Source organism: Cetorhinus maximus, chromosome 21, assembly GCF_964194155.1.
Source record: "Cetorhinus maximus chromosome 21, sCetMax3.hap1.1, whole genome shotgun sequence".
Lineage (NCBI taxonomy): Eukaryota > Metazoa > Chordata > Chondrichthyes > Lamniformes > Cetorhinidae > Cetorhinus > Cetorhinus maximus.
In genome coordinates, this window is record NC_135899.1 from 6,215,464 (window position 1) to 6,232,611 (window position 17,148).

General features: G+C 53.5%; 1 protein-coding gene and 1 pseudogene across 1 annotated transcript in view; one reads left to right on the forward strand and one right to left on the reverse strand.

Moving 5' to 3' along the window:
* LOC144695499 (zinc-binding protein A33-like) overlaps positions 1–17,148 on the forward strand; it is a 519,682-nt pseudogene that overhangs the window by 34,021 nt on the left and 468,513 nt on the right.
* Positions 1,043–17,148, reverse strand: part of LOC144695435 (regulator of G-protein signaling 3-like) — a 195,866-nt gene continuing 179,760 nt past the window's right edge. The window contains exons 3-4 of the mRNA XM_078566323.1: positions 13,443–13,522; positions 1,043–1,115 (exon numbers count right to left, since the gene is read on the reverse strand). Coding sequence (XP_078422449.1) covers positions 1,043–1,115; positions 13,443–13,522 — 153 coding nt within the window. The remainder of the gene's footprint in view (positions 1,116–13,442; positions 13,523–17,148) is intronic.

The following is a 17,148-nucleotide window of genomic DNA, read 5'->3' on the forward strand; positions in this document are numbered from 1 at the left end:
GCACATAACACAAAGCAGAGAAAATTCATCAGAAACTAGGGGCCAGGGGAAGAGTACTGAACACACCACATGACCCAGTCCCAGTAGGGGAAAGGATAATGTCTGACCCACTGTCCCACCCAGTCCCAGAGGGGGAAAGGACAGCGTCTGACCCACTGTCCCACCCAGTCCCAGAGGGGGAAAGGACAGCGTCTGACCCACTGTCCCAGCCAGTCCCAGAGGGGGAAAGGACAGTGTCTGACCCACTGACCCACCCAGTCCCAGAGAGGGAAAGGACAGCGTCTGACCCACTGTCCCACCCAGTCCCAGAGGGGGAAAGGACAGTGTCTGACCCACTGTCCCACCCAGTCCCAGAGGGGGAAAGGACAGTGTCTGACCCACTGTCTCACCCAGTCCCAGAGGGGGAAAGGACAGCGTCTGACCCACTGTCCCACCCAGTCCCAGAGGGGGAAAGGACAGTGTCTGACCCACTGTCCCACCCAGTCCCAGAGGGGGAAAGGACAGTGTCTGACCCACTGACCCACCCAGTCCCAGAGGGGGAAAGGACAGTGTCTGACCCACTGTCCGACCCAGTCCCAGGGGGGAAAGGGCTGTGTCTGACCCACTGTCCCACCCAGTCCCAGAGGGGGAAAGGACAGTGTCTGACCCACTGTCCCACCCAGTCCCAGAGGGGGAAAGGACAGTGTCTGACCCACTGTCCCACCCAGTCCCAGAGGGGGAAAGGACAGTGTCTGACCCACTGTCCCACCCAGTCCCAGAGGGGGAAAGGACAGTGTCTGACCCACTGTCCCACCCAGTCCCAGAGGGGGAAAGGACAGCGTCTGACCCACTGTCCCAGCCAGACCCACAGGTCAGAGAAGAGAAGGGAAGCTAAGAGATGAGAAGGGAGGTATAGAGAGGGCTGCAGAAAAAGAGAGATAGGGGAAAGGAGAGGAGTAGAGAGGGGAAGGGAGGGAGGAGGAGGGGAGGGGAGGGGAGTTGAGGGGAGGGGACAGGAGGGGAGGAGATGAACTGAACAGAGCTCTGAGTAACTGATGAGATCTCACCTCAGGGAATTCAAGTCATTCCTTCCACACGAATCATTCCACCTGCGCAGAAAGTCCAAGCGGTTACTCCTGTTTGGAATAAAGGAAAACACAGGATTAACTGATTTGAATACCCCTCCGGGGGGTGGGGCGGGAGAGGGGGGGCCGGAGGGTGGGAGAGGGGGGTGGGGATGGTGGGCGGGGGTGGGGTGGGGTGGGGATGGTGGGCGGGGGATGGTGGGCGGTGGGGGGGGGGTGGGGATGGTGGGCGGTGGGGGGGGGTGGGGATGGTGGGCGGGGGGGGTGGGGATGGTGGCCGGGGGGGGCAGAGGGGGATGGGGATGGTGGGCGGGGGGGGGGAGAGGGGGGTGGGGATGGTGGGCGGGGGTGAGGTGGGAGAGGGGGGTGGGGATGGTGGGTGGGGGGGGCGGGTGGGAGAGGGGGGTGGGGATGGTGGGCGGGGGGGGCGGGTGGGAGAGGGGGGTGGGGATGGTGGGCGGGGGGGGCGGGTGGGAGAGGGGGGTGGGGATGGTGGGCGGGGGGGGCGGGTGGGAGAGGGGGGTGGGGATGGTGGGCAGGGGGGGGGAGAGGGGGGTGGGGATGGTGGGCGGGGGGGGCGGGTGGGAGAGGGGGGTGGGGATGGTGGGCGGGGGGGGCGGGTGGGAGAGGGGGGTGGGGATGGTGGGCAGGGGGGGGGAGAGGGGGGTGGGGATGGTGGGCGGGGGGGGCGGGTGGGAGAGGGGGGTGGGGATGGTGGGCGGGGGGGGCGGGTGGGAGAGGGGGGTGGGGATGGTGGGCGGGGGTGGGGTGGGGTGGGGATGGTGGGCGGGGGGGGCGGGTGGGAGAGGGGGGTGGGGATGGTGGGCAGGGGTGAGGTGGGAGAGGGGGGTGGGGATGGTGGGCGGGGGGGGAGTGGGGATGGTGGGAGAGGGGGATGGTGGGCGGGGGGGGCGGGTGGGAGAGGGGGGTGGGGATGGTGGGCGGGGGTGAGGTGGGAGAGGGGGGTGGGGATGGTGGGCGGGGGGGGAGTGGGGATGGTGGGAGAGGGGGATGGTGGGCGGGGGGGGCGGGTGGGAGAGGGGGGTGGGGATGGTGGGCGGGGGGGGCGGGTGGGAGAGGGGGGTGGGGATGGTGGGCGGGGGTGGGGTGGGGTGGGGATGGTGGGCGGGGGTGAGGTGGGAGAGGGGGGTGGGGATGGTGGGCGGGGGTGGGGTGGGGTGGGGATGGTGGGCGGGGGTGAGGTGGGAGAGGGGGGTGGGGATGGTGGGCGGGGGGGGCGGGTGGGAGAGGGTGGTGGGGATGGTGGGCGGGGGGGGCGGGTGGGAGAGGGGGGTGGGGATGGTGGGCGGGGGGGCGGGTGGGAGAGGGGGGTGGGGATGGTGGGCGGGGGGGGCGGGTGGGAGAGGGGGGTGGGGATGGTGGGCGGGGGGGGTGGGGATGGTGGGAGAGGGGGGATGGTGGGCGGGGGTGAGGTGGGAGAGGGGGGTGGGGATGGTGGGCGGGGGGGCGGGTGGGAGAGGGGGGTGGGGATGGTGGGCGGGGGTGGGAGAGGGGGGTGGGGATGGTGGGCGGGGGGGGCGGGTGGGAGAGGGGGGTGGGGATGGTGGGCGGGGGGGCGGGTGGGGATGGTGGGCGGGGGGGGGGTGGGGATGGTGGGCGGGGGTGAGGTGGGGATGGTGGGCGGGGGGGGGGGTGGGAGAGGGGGGTGGGGATGGTGGGCGGGGGGGGGCGGGTGGGAGAGGGGGGTGGGGATGGTGGGCGGGGGGGGGTGGGGATGGTGGGCGGGGGTGGGGTGGGAGAGGGGGGATGGTGGGCGGGGGTGGGGTGGTGGGAGAGGGGGGTGGGGATGGTGGGCGGGGGGGGCGGGTGGGAGAGGGGGGATAGTGGGCGGGGGTGGGGTGGTGGGAGATGGGGGTGGGGATGGTGGGCTGGGGGGGCGGGTGGGAGAGGGGGGATGGTGGGCGGGGGTGGGGTGGTGGGAGAGGGGGGTGAGGATGGTGGGCGGGGGGGGCGGGTGGGAGAGGGGGGATGGTGGGCGGGGGTGAGGTGGGAGAGGGGCGGAGGAAATGGCCTGACCTGACTTCAGGGTGAATGAGATTTTGGTGCATCGAGCCTTCACTCGCAGCCTGTCACCCAGCTCAGAGCCAGGCCACCCCATGTCACCCTGCTGGAGAAATATGGCACAATTTACAGCCCGATTGGCGGGACCCTGTGGAGGGAGGGTCAGGACAGGACAGGGGAGAATTCAGCCAGATTTCCGACCTTACACCATCCACACGTCTGTTTGCCCTGAAAACGTTGTGGAAGCCAATCTAGTTGCTCCCCGATCCTGGCCTCCCTGAAACCCATTCCCACCATTGGGAACCACGGTCCAAAGCTTTGGAATTCCCCTCTGACTCTCTGTCCAACTTTGAGAAGCTCCTTAAAATCTGCGTCTTTGACCAAGCTGTGAGCCACTTGTCCTGATCTTTCCCTTTGCGGTTCGGTGTCGTTTGGTTTGATAATGCTCTTGTGAAGGGCCTTGAGGTTGTTGAATGATATTACAGACTCTACATGAATGTAACTTCCTGGTGTTTCTATTTTGGCAAGCCCGGCAGAATTATCTGATGGATCTGCGGCTACTTCTGGTCTCACCAGGCAACTCTCAGAGTTTTCTGATACTGGGGTACGTAAACTAATGGAAACCCAGTCGACTAACACCTCCAGGGTTCAGTCGAGACTGATTCCTCCAATCTCTCACTTTTATACAGGTGCCTCTCTAACAATAGGCTCACTGGTCTCTGCAGCCCCTGACAATGGTTAACTGTCAAATTACCCCTTGGGGCCTGTTTGTAGCTCACTGACAGGTTCAGCCACTGGAAGAGTGAATCACATCCACGGTAATCTCTAGGTACAGGGCCATTTTTCTTTTGAACTGCCCACCTACAACACACTCTCGCCATATTCTTTCATGGATAGTGAGTGCCACTGGCAGAGCCAGCATTTGCTGCCCATCCCTAATTGTCCAGGGCAGCTAAGAGTCAACCACATTGCTGTGGGTCTAGGGTCACATGTAGACCAGACCAGGTAAGGACAGCAGGTTTCCTTCCCTAAAGGGCATTAGCGAACCAGATGGGTTTTTACAACAACCAATGATAGTTTCAGGGTCACCATTACTGAGACTAGCTTTCAATTCCAGATTTATTAACTGAATTTAAATTCCCCCACAGGGTGGGATTTGAACCCATGTCCCCATGGCATTAGCCTGGGCCTCTGGGTTACTAGCTCAGTGACATTACCACTACACCACCTGCTTGATTGATGGGCATAGATGGGTGAGAGTATTCCTTAACACAGGGCTTCATTTGGCAGAGGCTGCAGAATAGGTGCTTCACCTGGTCGAACAGCTAAATTTCACATCCTGTGGGGGAAAGGGGAAGGAGGAAGGTGAGGGGGTGAGAGCTGGTGGGAAGATTGCTGACCTCAAACTTCCAGCCATTGACATCTTTAAAATGTGATGGACAAGCACAGAAAATAACTCAAAAGGCCAATGGAAAGCCGGCCTTTACATCTGGAGGACTAGAAAACAAGGCAGTGGAAGTCAGGCTTCAGCTGTACAAAGAGATAAAAACAGATGAGGTCAGTGACAGTCCTGGAAACAATGGCTTGATGTTCAGTGGTGGGGTCATGGTCCAGGGAGAGGTAGGAGGAAGTGTCTGCGAGGTGACGCTCAGCCTCCGCGAGGTAGAGGTCAGTGCGCCAGACAACAACAGCACCACCCTTGTCAGCGGGTTTGATGACAATATTGGGGTTGGACCTGAGAGAACGGAGTGCAGTAAGTTCAGAGAGAGACAGATTAGAATGGGTGAGAGGAGCAGAGAAATTGAGACGACTAATGTCACGCCGACAACTCCCATTCTAATCTGTCTCTCTCTGAACTCACTGCACTCCGTTCTCTCAGGTCCAACCCCAACATTGTCATCAAACCCGCTGACAACGGTGGTGCTGTTGTTGTCTGGCGCACTGACTTCTACCTCGCGGAGGCTGAGCGTCAACTCGCAGACACTTCCTCCTACCTCTCCCTGGACCATGACCCCACCACTGACCATCAAGCCATTGTTTCCAGGACTGTCACTGACCTCATCTCCTCTGGAGATCTTCCTCCCACAGCTTCCAACCTGATAGTCGCCCAACATCGGACGGCCCGCTTCTACCTCCTACCCAAAATCCACAAACAGAACTGTCCTGGCAGACCGATCATGTCAGCCTGTTCCTGCCCCATCGGACTCATTTCTCGTTATCTTGACTCCCTTCTCTCTCCCCTTGTCCAGTCCCTTGCCACCTACATCCGTGATTCCTCTGACACCTTATGTCACATCAACAATTTCCAGTTTCCTGGCCCCAACCGCTTCCTCTTCACCATGGTCGTCCAATCCCTCTACACCTCCATCCCCCACCAGGATGGTCTGAGGGCCCTTAGCTTCTTCCTTGAACAGAGGCCCGAACAATCCCCATCCACCACTACTCTCCTCCGTCTGGCTGAACTTGTTCTCACACTGAACAATTTCTCCTTTAACTCCTCTCACTTCCTCCAAATAAAAGGTGTGGCTATGGGTACCCGCATCGGCCCCAGCTATGCCTGTCTCTTTATGGGGTATGTGGAACATTCCTTGTTCCAGTCCTACTCCGGCCCCCTCCCACAACTCTTTCTCCGGTACATCGATGATTACTTCGGTGCTGCTTCATGCTCTCGTCTGGACCTGGAAAAATTTATTAATTTTGCTTCCAATCTCCACCCCTCCATCATTTTCACATGGTCCATTTCTGACACTTCTCTTCCCTTCCTTGACCTCTCTGTCTCAATTTCTGATGATAGACTGTCCACCAATATTCATTACAAGCCTACCGACTCCCACAAATACCTCGACTACAGCTCCTCACACCCCCTTCCTGTAAGGACTCCATCCCATCCTCTCAGTTCCTTCGCCTCCGTCGCATCTGTTCTGATGACGCTACCTTCAAAAACAGTTCCTCTGACATGTCCTCCTTCTTTCTTAACCGAGGTTTTCCACCCACAGTCGTTGACAGGGCCCTCAACCGTGTCCGGCCCATCTCCCGCGCATCCGCCCTCACGCCTTCTCCTTCCTCCCAGAAACATGATAGGGTCCCCCTTGTCCTCACTTATCACCCCACCAGCCTCCACATTCAAAGGATCATCCTCCGCCATTTCCGCCAACTTCAGCATGATGCCACCACCAAACATATCTTCCCCTCACCCCCCCTGGCAGCATTCCATAGGGATCGTTCCCTCCGGGACACCCTGGTCCACTCCTCCATCACCCCCTACTCCTCAACCCCCACCTATGGCACCTCCCCATGCCCATGCAGAAGATGCAACACCTGCCCCTTCACTTCCTCTCTCCTCACCGTCCAAGGGCCCAAACACTCCTTTCAAGTGAAGCAGCATTTCACTTGCATTTCCCCTAACTTAGTCTACTGCATTCGTTGCTCCCAATGCGGTCTCCTCTACATTGGAGAGACCAAACGCAAACTGGGCGACTGCTTTGCAGAACACCTGCGGTCTGTCCGCAAGAAAGACCCAAACCTTCCTGTCGCTTGCCATTTTAACACTCCACCCTGCTCTCTTGCCCACATGTCTGTCCTTGGCTTGCTGCATTGTTCCAGTGAAGCCCAACGTAAACTGGAGGAACAGCACCTCATCTTCCGACTAGGCACTTTACAGCCTTCCGGGCTGAATACTGAATTCAACAACTTTAGATCTTAAACTCCCCCTCCCCCCATCCCCACCCCGTTTCTTCCCCCTCCCTTTTGTTTTTTTCAATAATTTATATAGATTTTTCTTTTCCCACCTATTTCCATTATTTTTAAATCTACAACTAATACCTTGTCAGTCTTTCCACCCCACCCCCACTAGAGCTGTACCTTGAGTGTCCTGCCATCCATTCTTAATTAGCACATTCTCTTAGATAATATCACCACCTTCAACACCTCTTTGATCCTTTTGTCTGTGACATCTGTTGATTATCTGCTCCTATCACTGCTTGCTTGTCCCTACAACCACCCCACCCTCAACTTCTCTCCACACCCCCCCCCCCCCCCACCCACCTTAAACCAGCTTATATTTCACCCCTCTCCTAACTTTACGCAGTTCTGCTGAAGGGTCGTGAGGATTCGAAACGTCAACTCTTTTCTTCTCCGCCGATGCTGCCAGACCTGCTGAGTTTTTCCAGGTAATTCTGTTTTTGTTTCAGCTGTACAAAGCCCAGCTTACGTCACACCTGGGCCTGAATAATACGTTCCAATAAAGGGAGCGTAATGCACGCATGCCAATGTATAATCGGGCGCATTCCCGGCGCATCACGCCAGTCTGGGATAATACGGTTAGCGGGTGTGTCATGAAGCCAGGAGCCTGCTCCGCTATACAGCTTGAAGGCAATAAGCGAGTTGTGCTTGTTAAATATGCATGTTAATACATGCAGAATGGAATAAATCACTTTCAGGGTGGGGTTTACGCCAGCCCTATTTCCCGTTTTCTCATCAGGCAGGCTGTAACGGTGGGCTGCCCGAGGGCAGAGTTAAATCCTGGCTGGTCAGTGTTCTTTGGTCGCTGGAAGTGCTTTGTGGAAGAAGTGAGATGTGTACGGACTTCAATTCCTGATTTGGGAACCTGAGACCTCATGCAGAGAGATCCATTTTTGCATTGCACCGCTAAAGAGGCCAGAGTGGCCCTTTAAATTAGACTCATAGACGTTTACAGCACAGAAGGAGGCCATTCGGCCCATCGTGTCCACGCCGTTCAACAAAGATTTGATGACACTAATCCCATTTTCCAACACTTGGTCCATAGCCCTGGAGGCTAGGGCAACGCAAGTGAATATCTAAATACTTCTTAAATGCTACAAGAGTTCCTGACTCAACCACCCTTTCAGGCAGTGAGTTCCAGACTCCCACCACCCTCTGTGTGAAAAAATGTCTCCTCAACTCCACTCTTAGCCTTCTACCTCTTACCTTAAACCTATGCCCCCTGATTATTGACCCCTCTACTAATGGAGAAAGTGCCTTCCTGTCTATGTCCCTCATAATCTTATACAGCTCTATCAGGTCCACTGTCAACATTCACTGCTCCAAGGGAAACGGCCCAGCCTATCCAATCTTTCCAATTACAGGCCGTGACCTCCACCCGGGGTAATGGTGGACAAGCTCCAACACCGGATATCCCGCCCTACTGCTCCTGGGCGGGATACTCTCAGTCTGCAGCCCAGCACATGGCCAGCTCTCTTAATTAGCCCAATTGATGCTTTACTAGCCATATCTTTGGGCGTGGCCCACCGACGCATATTATTCAGCCCCTGGAGTTACTGTGAGCAGTTCTGGGCACCACACCTTAGGTAGGATATATGAGCCATTGACAGCGTGGATTAAGCAGATTGACACATAGACTTCAAGGGTTAAAATATGAGGAGAGTTTAAACACCAACTAGGATGGCATTCCTTGGAATTTCCCTAAGTGCATTACCTTACAGTTCTCTGGACTGCATCCCATTTGCCACTTTTCTGTCCACTTGACCAGTCCATTGAGATCTTCCTGCAGTCTCCAGCTTTCTTCCTCACTGTCAACCACACGGCCAATTTTCATACCATCTGCAAACTTCTTAATCCTGCTCCCTACACTTAGTCCAAATCATTGGCATACACCATGAACAGTAAGGGATCAGGTACTGAGCCCTGTGGAACTCAACATGAAGCAGACGCCCAGCCACAAAAACACTTATCGAACATAACACTGTACTTCCTGCCACTGAGCCAATTTTTTATCTGACTTAGCACTTTCCCTTGGATCCCATGAATGTTTAATTGCGTGATCAGTCTGCCCCTGTGGGACATTGTCAAAAGCTTTGCTAAAATCTATGTGGTTTATTAAATGAGCTACGCAGATCAGCCCTTCTGGTTACTTCTCAAAACATTCAATCACGCTAGTCAGACTCCACATTTCCCTAACAAAACCATTGATTGATCCGGCCTTTCTATTTGATGATCTAGGCTACCTCAGAAATGTTTCCAATAACTTGCCCACTTGCCGAGGTTAGGCTTACTGGCCTGTCTCAGCTATCTCCTCTGTCACCATGGCCTGGGCAGCACCCCCTTCCTTGGTAAAGACAGATGCAAAGTATTTATTTAGTACCTCATTGCATCAATCCATTTTTAGATCGCTAAATGGCACCAATCCTCCTTCCACCATCCTTTTACTATTTATCTGCCCAAACTGAGTGCAAGAATCCAGGCTGAAACTGCAGTGCAGTCCTGAGGGAGAGCTGCACTGTCAGAGGTGATGGCTTTCAGATGAGGCATTTTGAAACAAGGCCCCGCCCGTTATTCCTCTCAATTCGATACATGCACGCACGCACACACACACACACACACACGCACAGACACATCCATGCGCAGACACACACACACACGCACATACATACACACACGCGCGCAGACACACGCGCACAGACACAGACACACACAAATGCTGGCACACACACACGTGCACACATACACACACATACATACACACAGACACACACACACTCGCACACGCACAGACACACACTCACACACATACACACGCACATGCACATGCATGCACTGACACACACACTCAGACACACATACATTCACATACTCACACACACACATTCAGACACACACACATTCACATACTCACACACACACTCAGACACATACACACATTCACATACTCACACACAAACACACACATACATACAGACACACATACTCACGCACACTCACACACAGACACACACATACATACAGACACACATACTCACACACACATATATACACAAACAAACACACACAGAAACAGACACACACGCGCACACACATACATATACACACATACACACGTACACACAAACACACACATACATAAACACACACAGACATGCACACACACTTGCACACACACATTGACATACACACATAAACACACACACAGACACACACACACAGAAGCACACAGACATGCACACAGAAACACACACACGCACATACATACACAGGCACACACACATTTGCACACACACAGACTCACACACACACATACACACGCACACGCACATACATGCACTGAGACACACACACACATACATTCACATACACACACTCAGACACACACACATTCACATTCTCACACACACTCACACATTCACATGCTCACACACACAAACACACATACATACAGGCACACACTCACACACAGACACGCACATACATGCAGACACACATACTCACACACACAAATATACACAAGCAAACACACACAGACACAGACACACACGCACACACAACGCATACATGTAAACACACACACATATACACACACACATATACACACAAACACACACACGCACACAAACAGATGCACACACAGAAATGCACACACACTTGCACACACACACACATTGACATACACACACATAAACACACACACAGGCACACACACATGCACACTCACAGAAACACACAAACATACACACGGACGCACACACATGCACAGATACAGACACACACAAATGCTGACAAACACACAGGAACACACACACATACATGCACACACAAACACACAGGGACACACACAGTTGCACACACACATTCACATACTCACACACTCTCGCACACACACATATACACATGCATGCACACTGACGCACAAACTCAGACACACACACACATACATTCACATGCTCACACACACTCACACATGCACGTGCAGACACACACACAGACACACACGCACACACGCATACACATAAACACATACACACACAAACACACAAACATACATAGGCACATATATACATGCACACATGCACACACACACAGACACATATACATTCACACATACAGGCACATACACAGACACACACACACACACACACACACAGACAGACACACACAGAAACACACACACACGCACAGACGCAGACAAATGCCGACCCACAGGCTTACACGCGCACACACACACACGCACACACAGGCATGCACACATTCACATACACACACATAAACACACACAAAAACACACACAGGCACACATATACACACACACATGCACACACACACATCCACATACAGACACACACACAGACACACACATGCACACAGACACACACAAATGCTGGCACACACACAGGCACAAACACATGTACATACATACACACAGACACACACACACTCGCACACACACACACTCACACACATACACACACGCACATACACGCACTGACACATACACTCAGACACACATACATTCACATACTCACACACATTCAGACACACACATTCACATACTCACACACACACTCAGACACACACATTCACATTCTCACACACACACTCACACATTCGCATGCTCACACACACAAACACACATACATACAGACACACTCACACACAGACATGCACATACATACAGACACACATACTCACACACACAAATATACACAAACAAACACATACAGACACACACGCACACACAACACATACATATAAACACACACACATATACACACACACAAACACACACATACATAAACACACGCAAACCCACACACACGCACACAAATAGACGCACACACACACATTGACATACACACTCATAAACACACACAGGCACACACACAGGCACACTCACAGAAACATACAAACATGCACACAGACACACACACATGCACAGATACAGACACACACAAATGCTGACAAACACACAGGCACACACATACACGCACACACGAACATACAGGGACACATACACTTTCACACAAACACACACATTCACATACTCACACTCACACACGCACATGTACACATGCACACGCACATACACACACTGACGCACAAACTCAGACACACACACATTCACATACTCACACACACACACTCAGACACACACACTTATACATTCACATGCTCACACACACTCAAACACGCATGCGCAGACACACACACAGACACACACGCACACACACATACACATAAACACATACACAAACACACACACACACAAACATACATAGCCACATATATACACGCACACATGCACACACACAGACACATATACATACACACATACAGGCACATGCACAGACACACACACATGCACACAGACAGACACAGACAGAAAAACACACATGCACAGACACAGACAAATGCCGACCCACACAGGCTTACGCGCACACACACACTGACACACACGCGCACACGCACAGACACACATGCACACACACAGGTATGCACACATTCACATACACACACATAAACCGACACAAACACACACAGGCACACATACACACATACACATACACACACACAGATCCACATACAGACACACACACAGATACACATGCACACAGACACACACAAATGCTGGCACACACACAGGCACAAACACACACACGTAAATACACACAGGCACACACACTCGCACACACACACACATACACACACACGCACTGACACACACACTCAGACATACATACATTCACATACTCACACACACATTCAGACACACACACATTCACATACTTACACACACTCAGACACACACACATTCACATATTCACGCACACTCACACATTCACATGCTCACACACACAAACACACATACATACAGACACACACTCACACACAGACATGCACATACATACAGACACACATACTCACATACATATATATACAAACATACACACACAGACACAGACACACATGCACACACACACATACATAAACACACACAAACCCACACACACGCACACACACAGACGCACACACAGACATACACACACACACACACATACGCACACACATTCACATATACACACATAAACGCACACACAGGCACACAACAGACACACTCACAGAAACTCACACAGATGCACACAGACACACACACATGCACAGACACAGACACACATAAATGCTGACAAACACACAGGCACACACATACACACACACACACGTACACACAGGGACACACACACACTTGCACACACACACATTCACATACTCACACACACTCACACATATACACATGCACATGCACACATACACACTGACACACACACTCAGACACACACACTCACATTTATACATTCACATGCTCACACACACTCACACATACATACATACACACATACTCACACACACTCACAAACAAACGCACATATAAATACACACACAAACTCACACACTCACACACACTCACATGTTCATACACACTCACACACACACTCATGCACACTTAAATGTCCGCAATCTTCCAAGCTCAACTAGATGTCCAAATTCCCAAACTGACAGCCACAGGCTGCACAGTAACATAGACCTCGATGTGGATCTGAAGATACTTACAGGTGCTTCTTCCTCCTGAGCCTGTCACCATTGTCTGAACAGTCTAATCCGAGGACTGATTCCGCACTGGACACCAGGTGCTGAAAGACAGGAAGACTCCATGGTCACCATGCTGTGTTCATACATGGGTTTCAGTGAATAATGAGAACTTTTATTTATATAGCACTTTTAATGCAACACATCATCCCCAGACACTTCACAGCAACATTATGCAGCAAAACGGGGAGGCGATGGCTTAGTGGTATTGTTGCTAGACTAGTAACCCAGAGACATTAGGTAATGCTCTGGGGACTGGGATTCAAATCCCATTGCAGCAGATGGTGGAATTTGAATTCAATAAAAAAAATCTGAAATTAAAAGTCTGATGGTGACCATGAAATGATTGTTGTTAAAAACCCATCTGGTTCACTAATGCCCTTTAGGGAAGGATACCTTTCTTACCTGGTTTGGTCTGGTCTACATTTGACTTCAGACCCACAGGAATATGCCTCTGAACAAGGGCAATTAGGGATGGGCAATGAATACTGGCCCAGTGAATGGAGTTTAAAAAATGACATTGAGCCCAAATGGGGAGATGACCAAAAGCTTTGTCAAAGAGTATTACCTCTCTGACAGTGCAGCACATCCTCAGTATTGACCCTCTGTTAGAGCAGCACTCCCTCAGTACTGACCCTCTGACAGTGCAGCACTCCCTCAGTATTGACCCTCTGACAGTGCAGCACTCCCTCAGTACTGACCCTCTGACAGAGCAGCACTCCCTCAGTATTGACCCTCTGACAGTGCAGCACTCCCTCAGTACTGACCCTCTGACAGAGCAGCACTCCCTCAGTACTGACCCTCTGACAGTGCAGCACTCCCTCAGTATTGACCCTCTGACAGTGCAGCACTCCCTCAGTATTGACCCTCTGTTAGAGCAGCACTCCCTCAGTACTGACCCTCTGACAGAGCAGCACTCCCTCAGTATTGACCCTCTGACAGTGCAGCACTCCCTCAGTATTGACCCTCTGACAAAGCAGAACTCCCTCAGTGCTGACCCTCTGACAAAGCAGCACTCCCTCAGTGCTGACCCTCTGACAGTGCAGCACTCCCTCAGTACTGACCCTCTGACAGTGCAGCACTCCCTCAGTATTGACCCTCTGTTAGAGCAGCACTCCCTCAGTGTTGACCCTCTGACAGTGCAGCACTCCCTCAGTATTGACCCTCTGTTAGAGCAGCACTCCCTCAGTATTGACCCTCTGACAGTGCAGCACTCCCTCAGTATTGACCCTCTGACAGTGCAGCACTCCCTCAGTATTGACCCTCTGTTAGAGCAGCACTCCCTCAGTACTGACCCTCTGACAGAGCAGCACTCCCTCAGTATTGACCCTCTGACAGTGCAGCACTCCCTCAGTATTGACCCTCTGACAAAGCAGCACTCCCTCAGTGCTGACCCTCTGACAAAGCAGCACTCCCTCAGTACTGACCCTCTGACAGAGCAGCACTCCCTCAGTACTGACCCTCTGACAGTGCAGCACTCCCTCAGTATTGACCCTCTGTTAGAGCAGCACTCCCTCAGTATTGACCCTCTGACAGTGCAGCACTCCCTCAGTATTGACCCTCTGTTAGAGCAGCACTCCCTCAGTATTGACCCTCTGACAGTGCAGCACTCCCTCAGTATTGACCCTCTGTTAGAGCAGCACTCCCTCAGTACTGACCCTCTGACAGTGCAGCGCTCCCTCAGTATTGACCCTCTGTTAGAGCAGCACTCCCTCAATACTGACCCTCTGACAGTGCAGCGCTCCCTCAGTACTGACCCTCTGTTAGAGCATCACTCCCTCAGTATTGACCCTCTGTCAGAGCAGCACTCCCTCAGTACTGACCCTCTGACAGTGCAGCACTCCCTCAGTATTGACCCTCTGTCAGAGCAGCACTCCCTCAGTATTGACCCTCTGTCAGAGCAGCACTCCTTCAGTACTGACCCTCTGACAGTGCAGCACTCCCTCAGTACTGACCCTCTGACAGTGCAGCACTCCCTCAGTACTGACCCTCTGACAGTGCAGCACTCCCTCAGTACTGACCCTCTGACAGTGTAGCACTCCCTCAGCACTGACCCTCTGACAGTGCAGCACTCCCTCAGTACTGACCCTCCGACAGTTTAGCACTCCCTCAGCACTGACCCTCTGACAGTGCAGCACTCCCTCAGTACTGACCCTCTGACAGTGCAGCACTCCCTCAGTACTGACCTTCTGACAGTGCAGCACTCCCTCAGTACTGACCCTCCGACAGTGCAGCACTCCCTCAGTACTGACCCTCCGACAGTGTAGCACTCCCTCAGCACTGACCCTCTGACAGTGCAGCACTCCCTCAGTACTGACCCTCTGACAGTGCAGCACTCCCTCAGTACTGACCCTCTGACAGTGTAGCACTCCCTCAGCACTGACCCTCTGACAGTGCAGCACTCCCTCAGTACTGACCCTCCGACAGTGTAGCACTCCCTCAGCACTGACCCTCTGACAGAGCAGCACTCCCTCAGCACTGACCCTCTGACAGTGCAGCACTCCCTCAGTACTGACCTTCTGACAGTGCAGCACTCCCTCAGTACTGACCCTCTGACAGTGCAGCACTCCCTCAGTACTGACCCTCTGACAGTGTAGCACTCCCTCAGCACTGACCCTCTGACAGTGCAGCACTCCCTCCGTACTGACCCTCTGACAGTGCAGCACTCCCTCAGTACTGACCCTCTGACAGTGTAGCACTCCCTCAGCACTGACCCTCTGACAGTGCAGCACTCCCTCAGTACTGACCCTCCGACAGTGTAGCACTCCCTCAGCACTGACCCTCTGACAGTGCAGCACTCCCTCAGCACTGACCCTCTAACAGTGCAGCACTCCCTCAGCATTGACCCTCTGACAGTGCAGCACTCCCTCAGTACTGACCCTCTGACAGTGCAGCACTCCCTCAGCACTGACCCTCTGACAGTGCAGCACTCTCTCCGTACTGACCCTCTGACAGTGCAGCACTCCCTCAGTACTGACCCTCTGACAGTGTAGCACTCCCTCAGCACTGACCCTCTGACAGTGCAGCACTCCCTCAGTACTGACCCTCCGACAGTGTGGCACTCCCTCAGCACTGACCCTCTGACAGTGCAGCACTCCCTCAGCACTGACCCTCTGACAGTGCAGCACTCCCTCAGTACTGACCCTCTGACAGTGCAGCACTCCCTCAGCACTGACCCTCTGACAGTGCAGCACTCCCTCAGTACTGACCCTCTGACAGTGCAGCACTCCCTCAGTACTGACCCTCTGACAGTGCAGCACTCCCTCAGTACTGACCTTCTGACAGTGCAGCACTCCCTCAGTACTGACCCTCCGACAGTGCAGCACTCCCTCAGTACTGACCCTCCGACAGTGTAGCACTCCCTCAGCACTGACCCTCTGACAGTGCAGCACTCCCTCAGTACTGACCCTCTGACAGTGCAGCACTCCCTCAGTACTGACCCTCTGACAGTGTAGCACTCCCTCAGCACTGACCCTCTGACAGTGCAGCACTCCCTCAGTACTGACCCTCCGACAGTGTAGCACTCCCTCAGCACTGACCCTCTGACAGTGCAGCACTCCCTCAGTACTGACCCTCTGACAGTGCAGCACTCCCTCAGTACTGACCCTCTGACAGTGCAGCACTCCCTCAGTACTGACCCTCTGACAGTGTAGCACTCCCTCAGCACTGA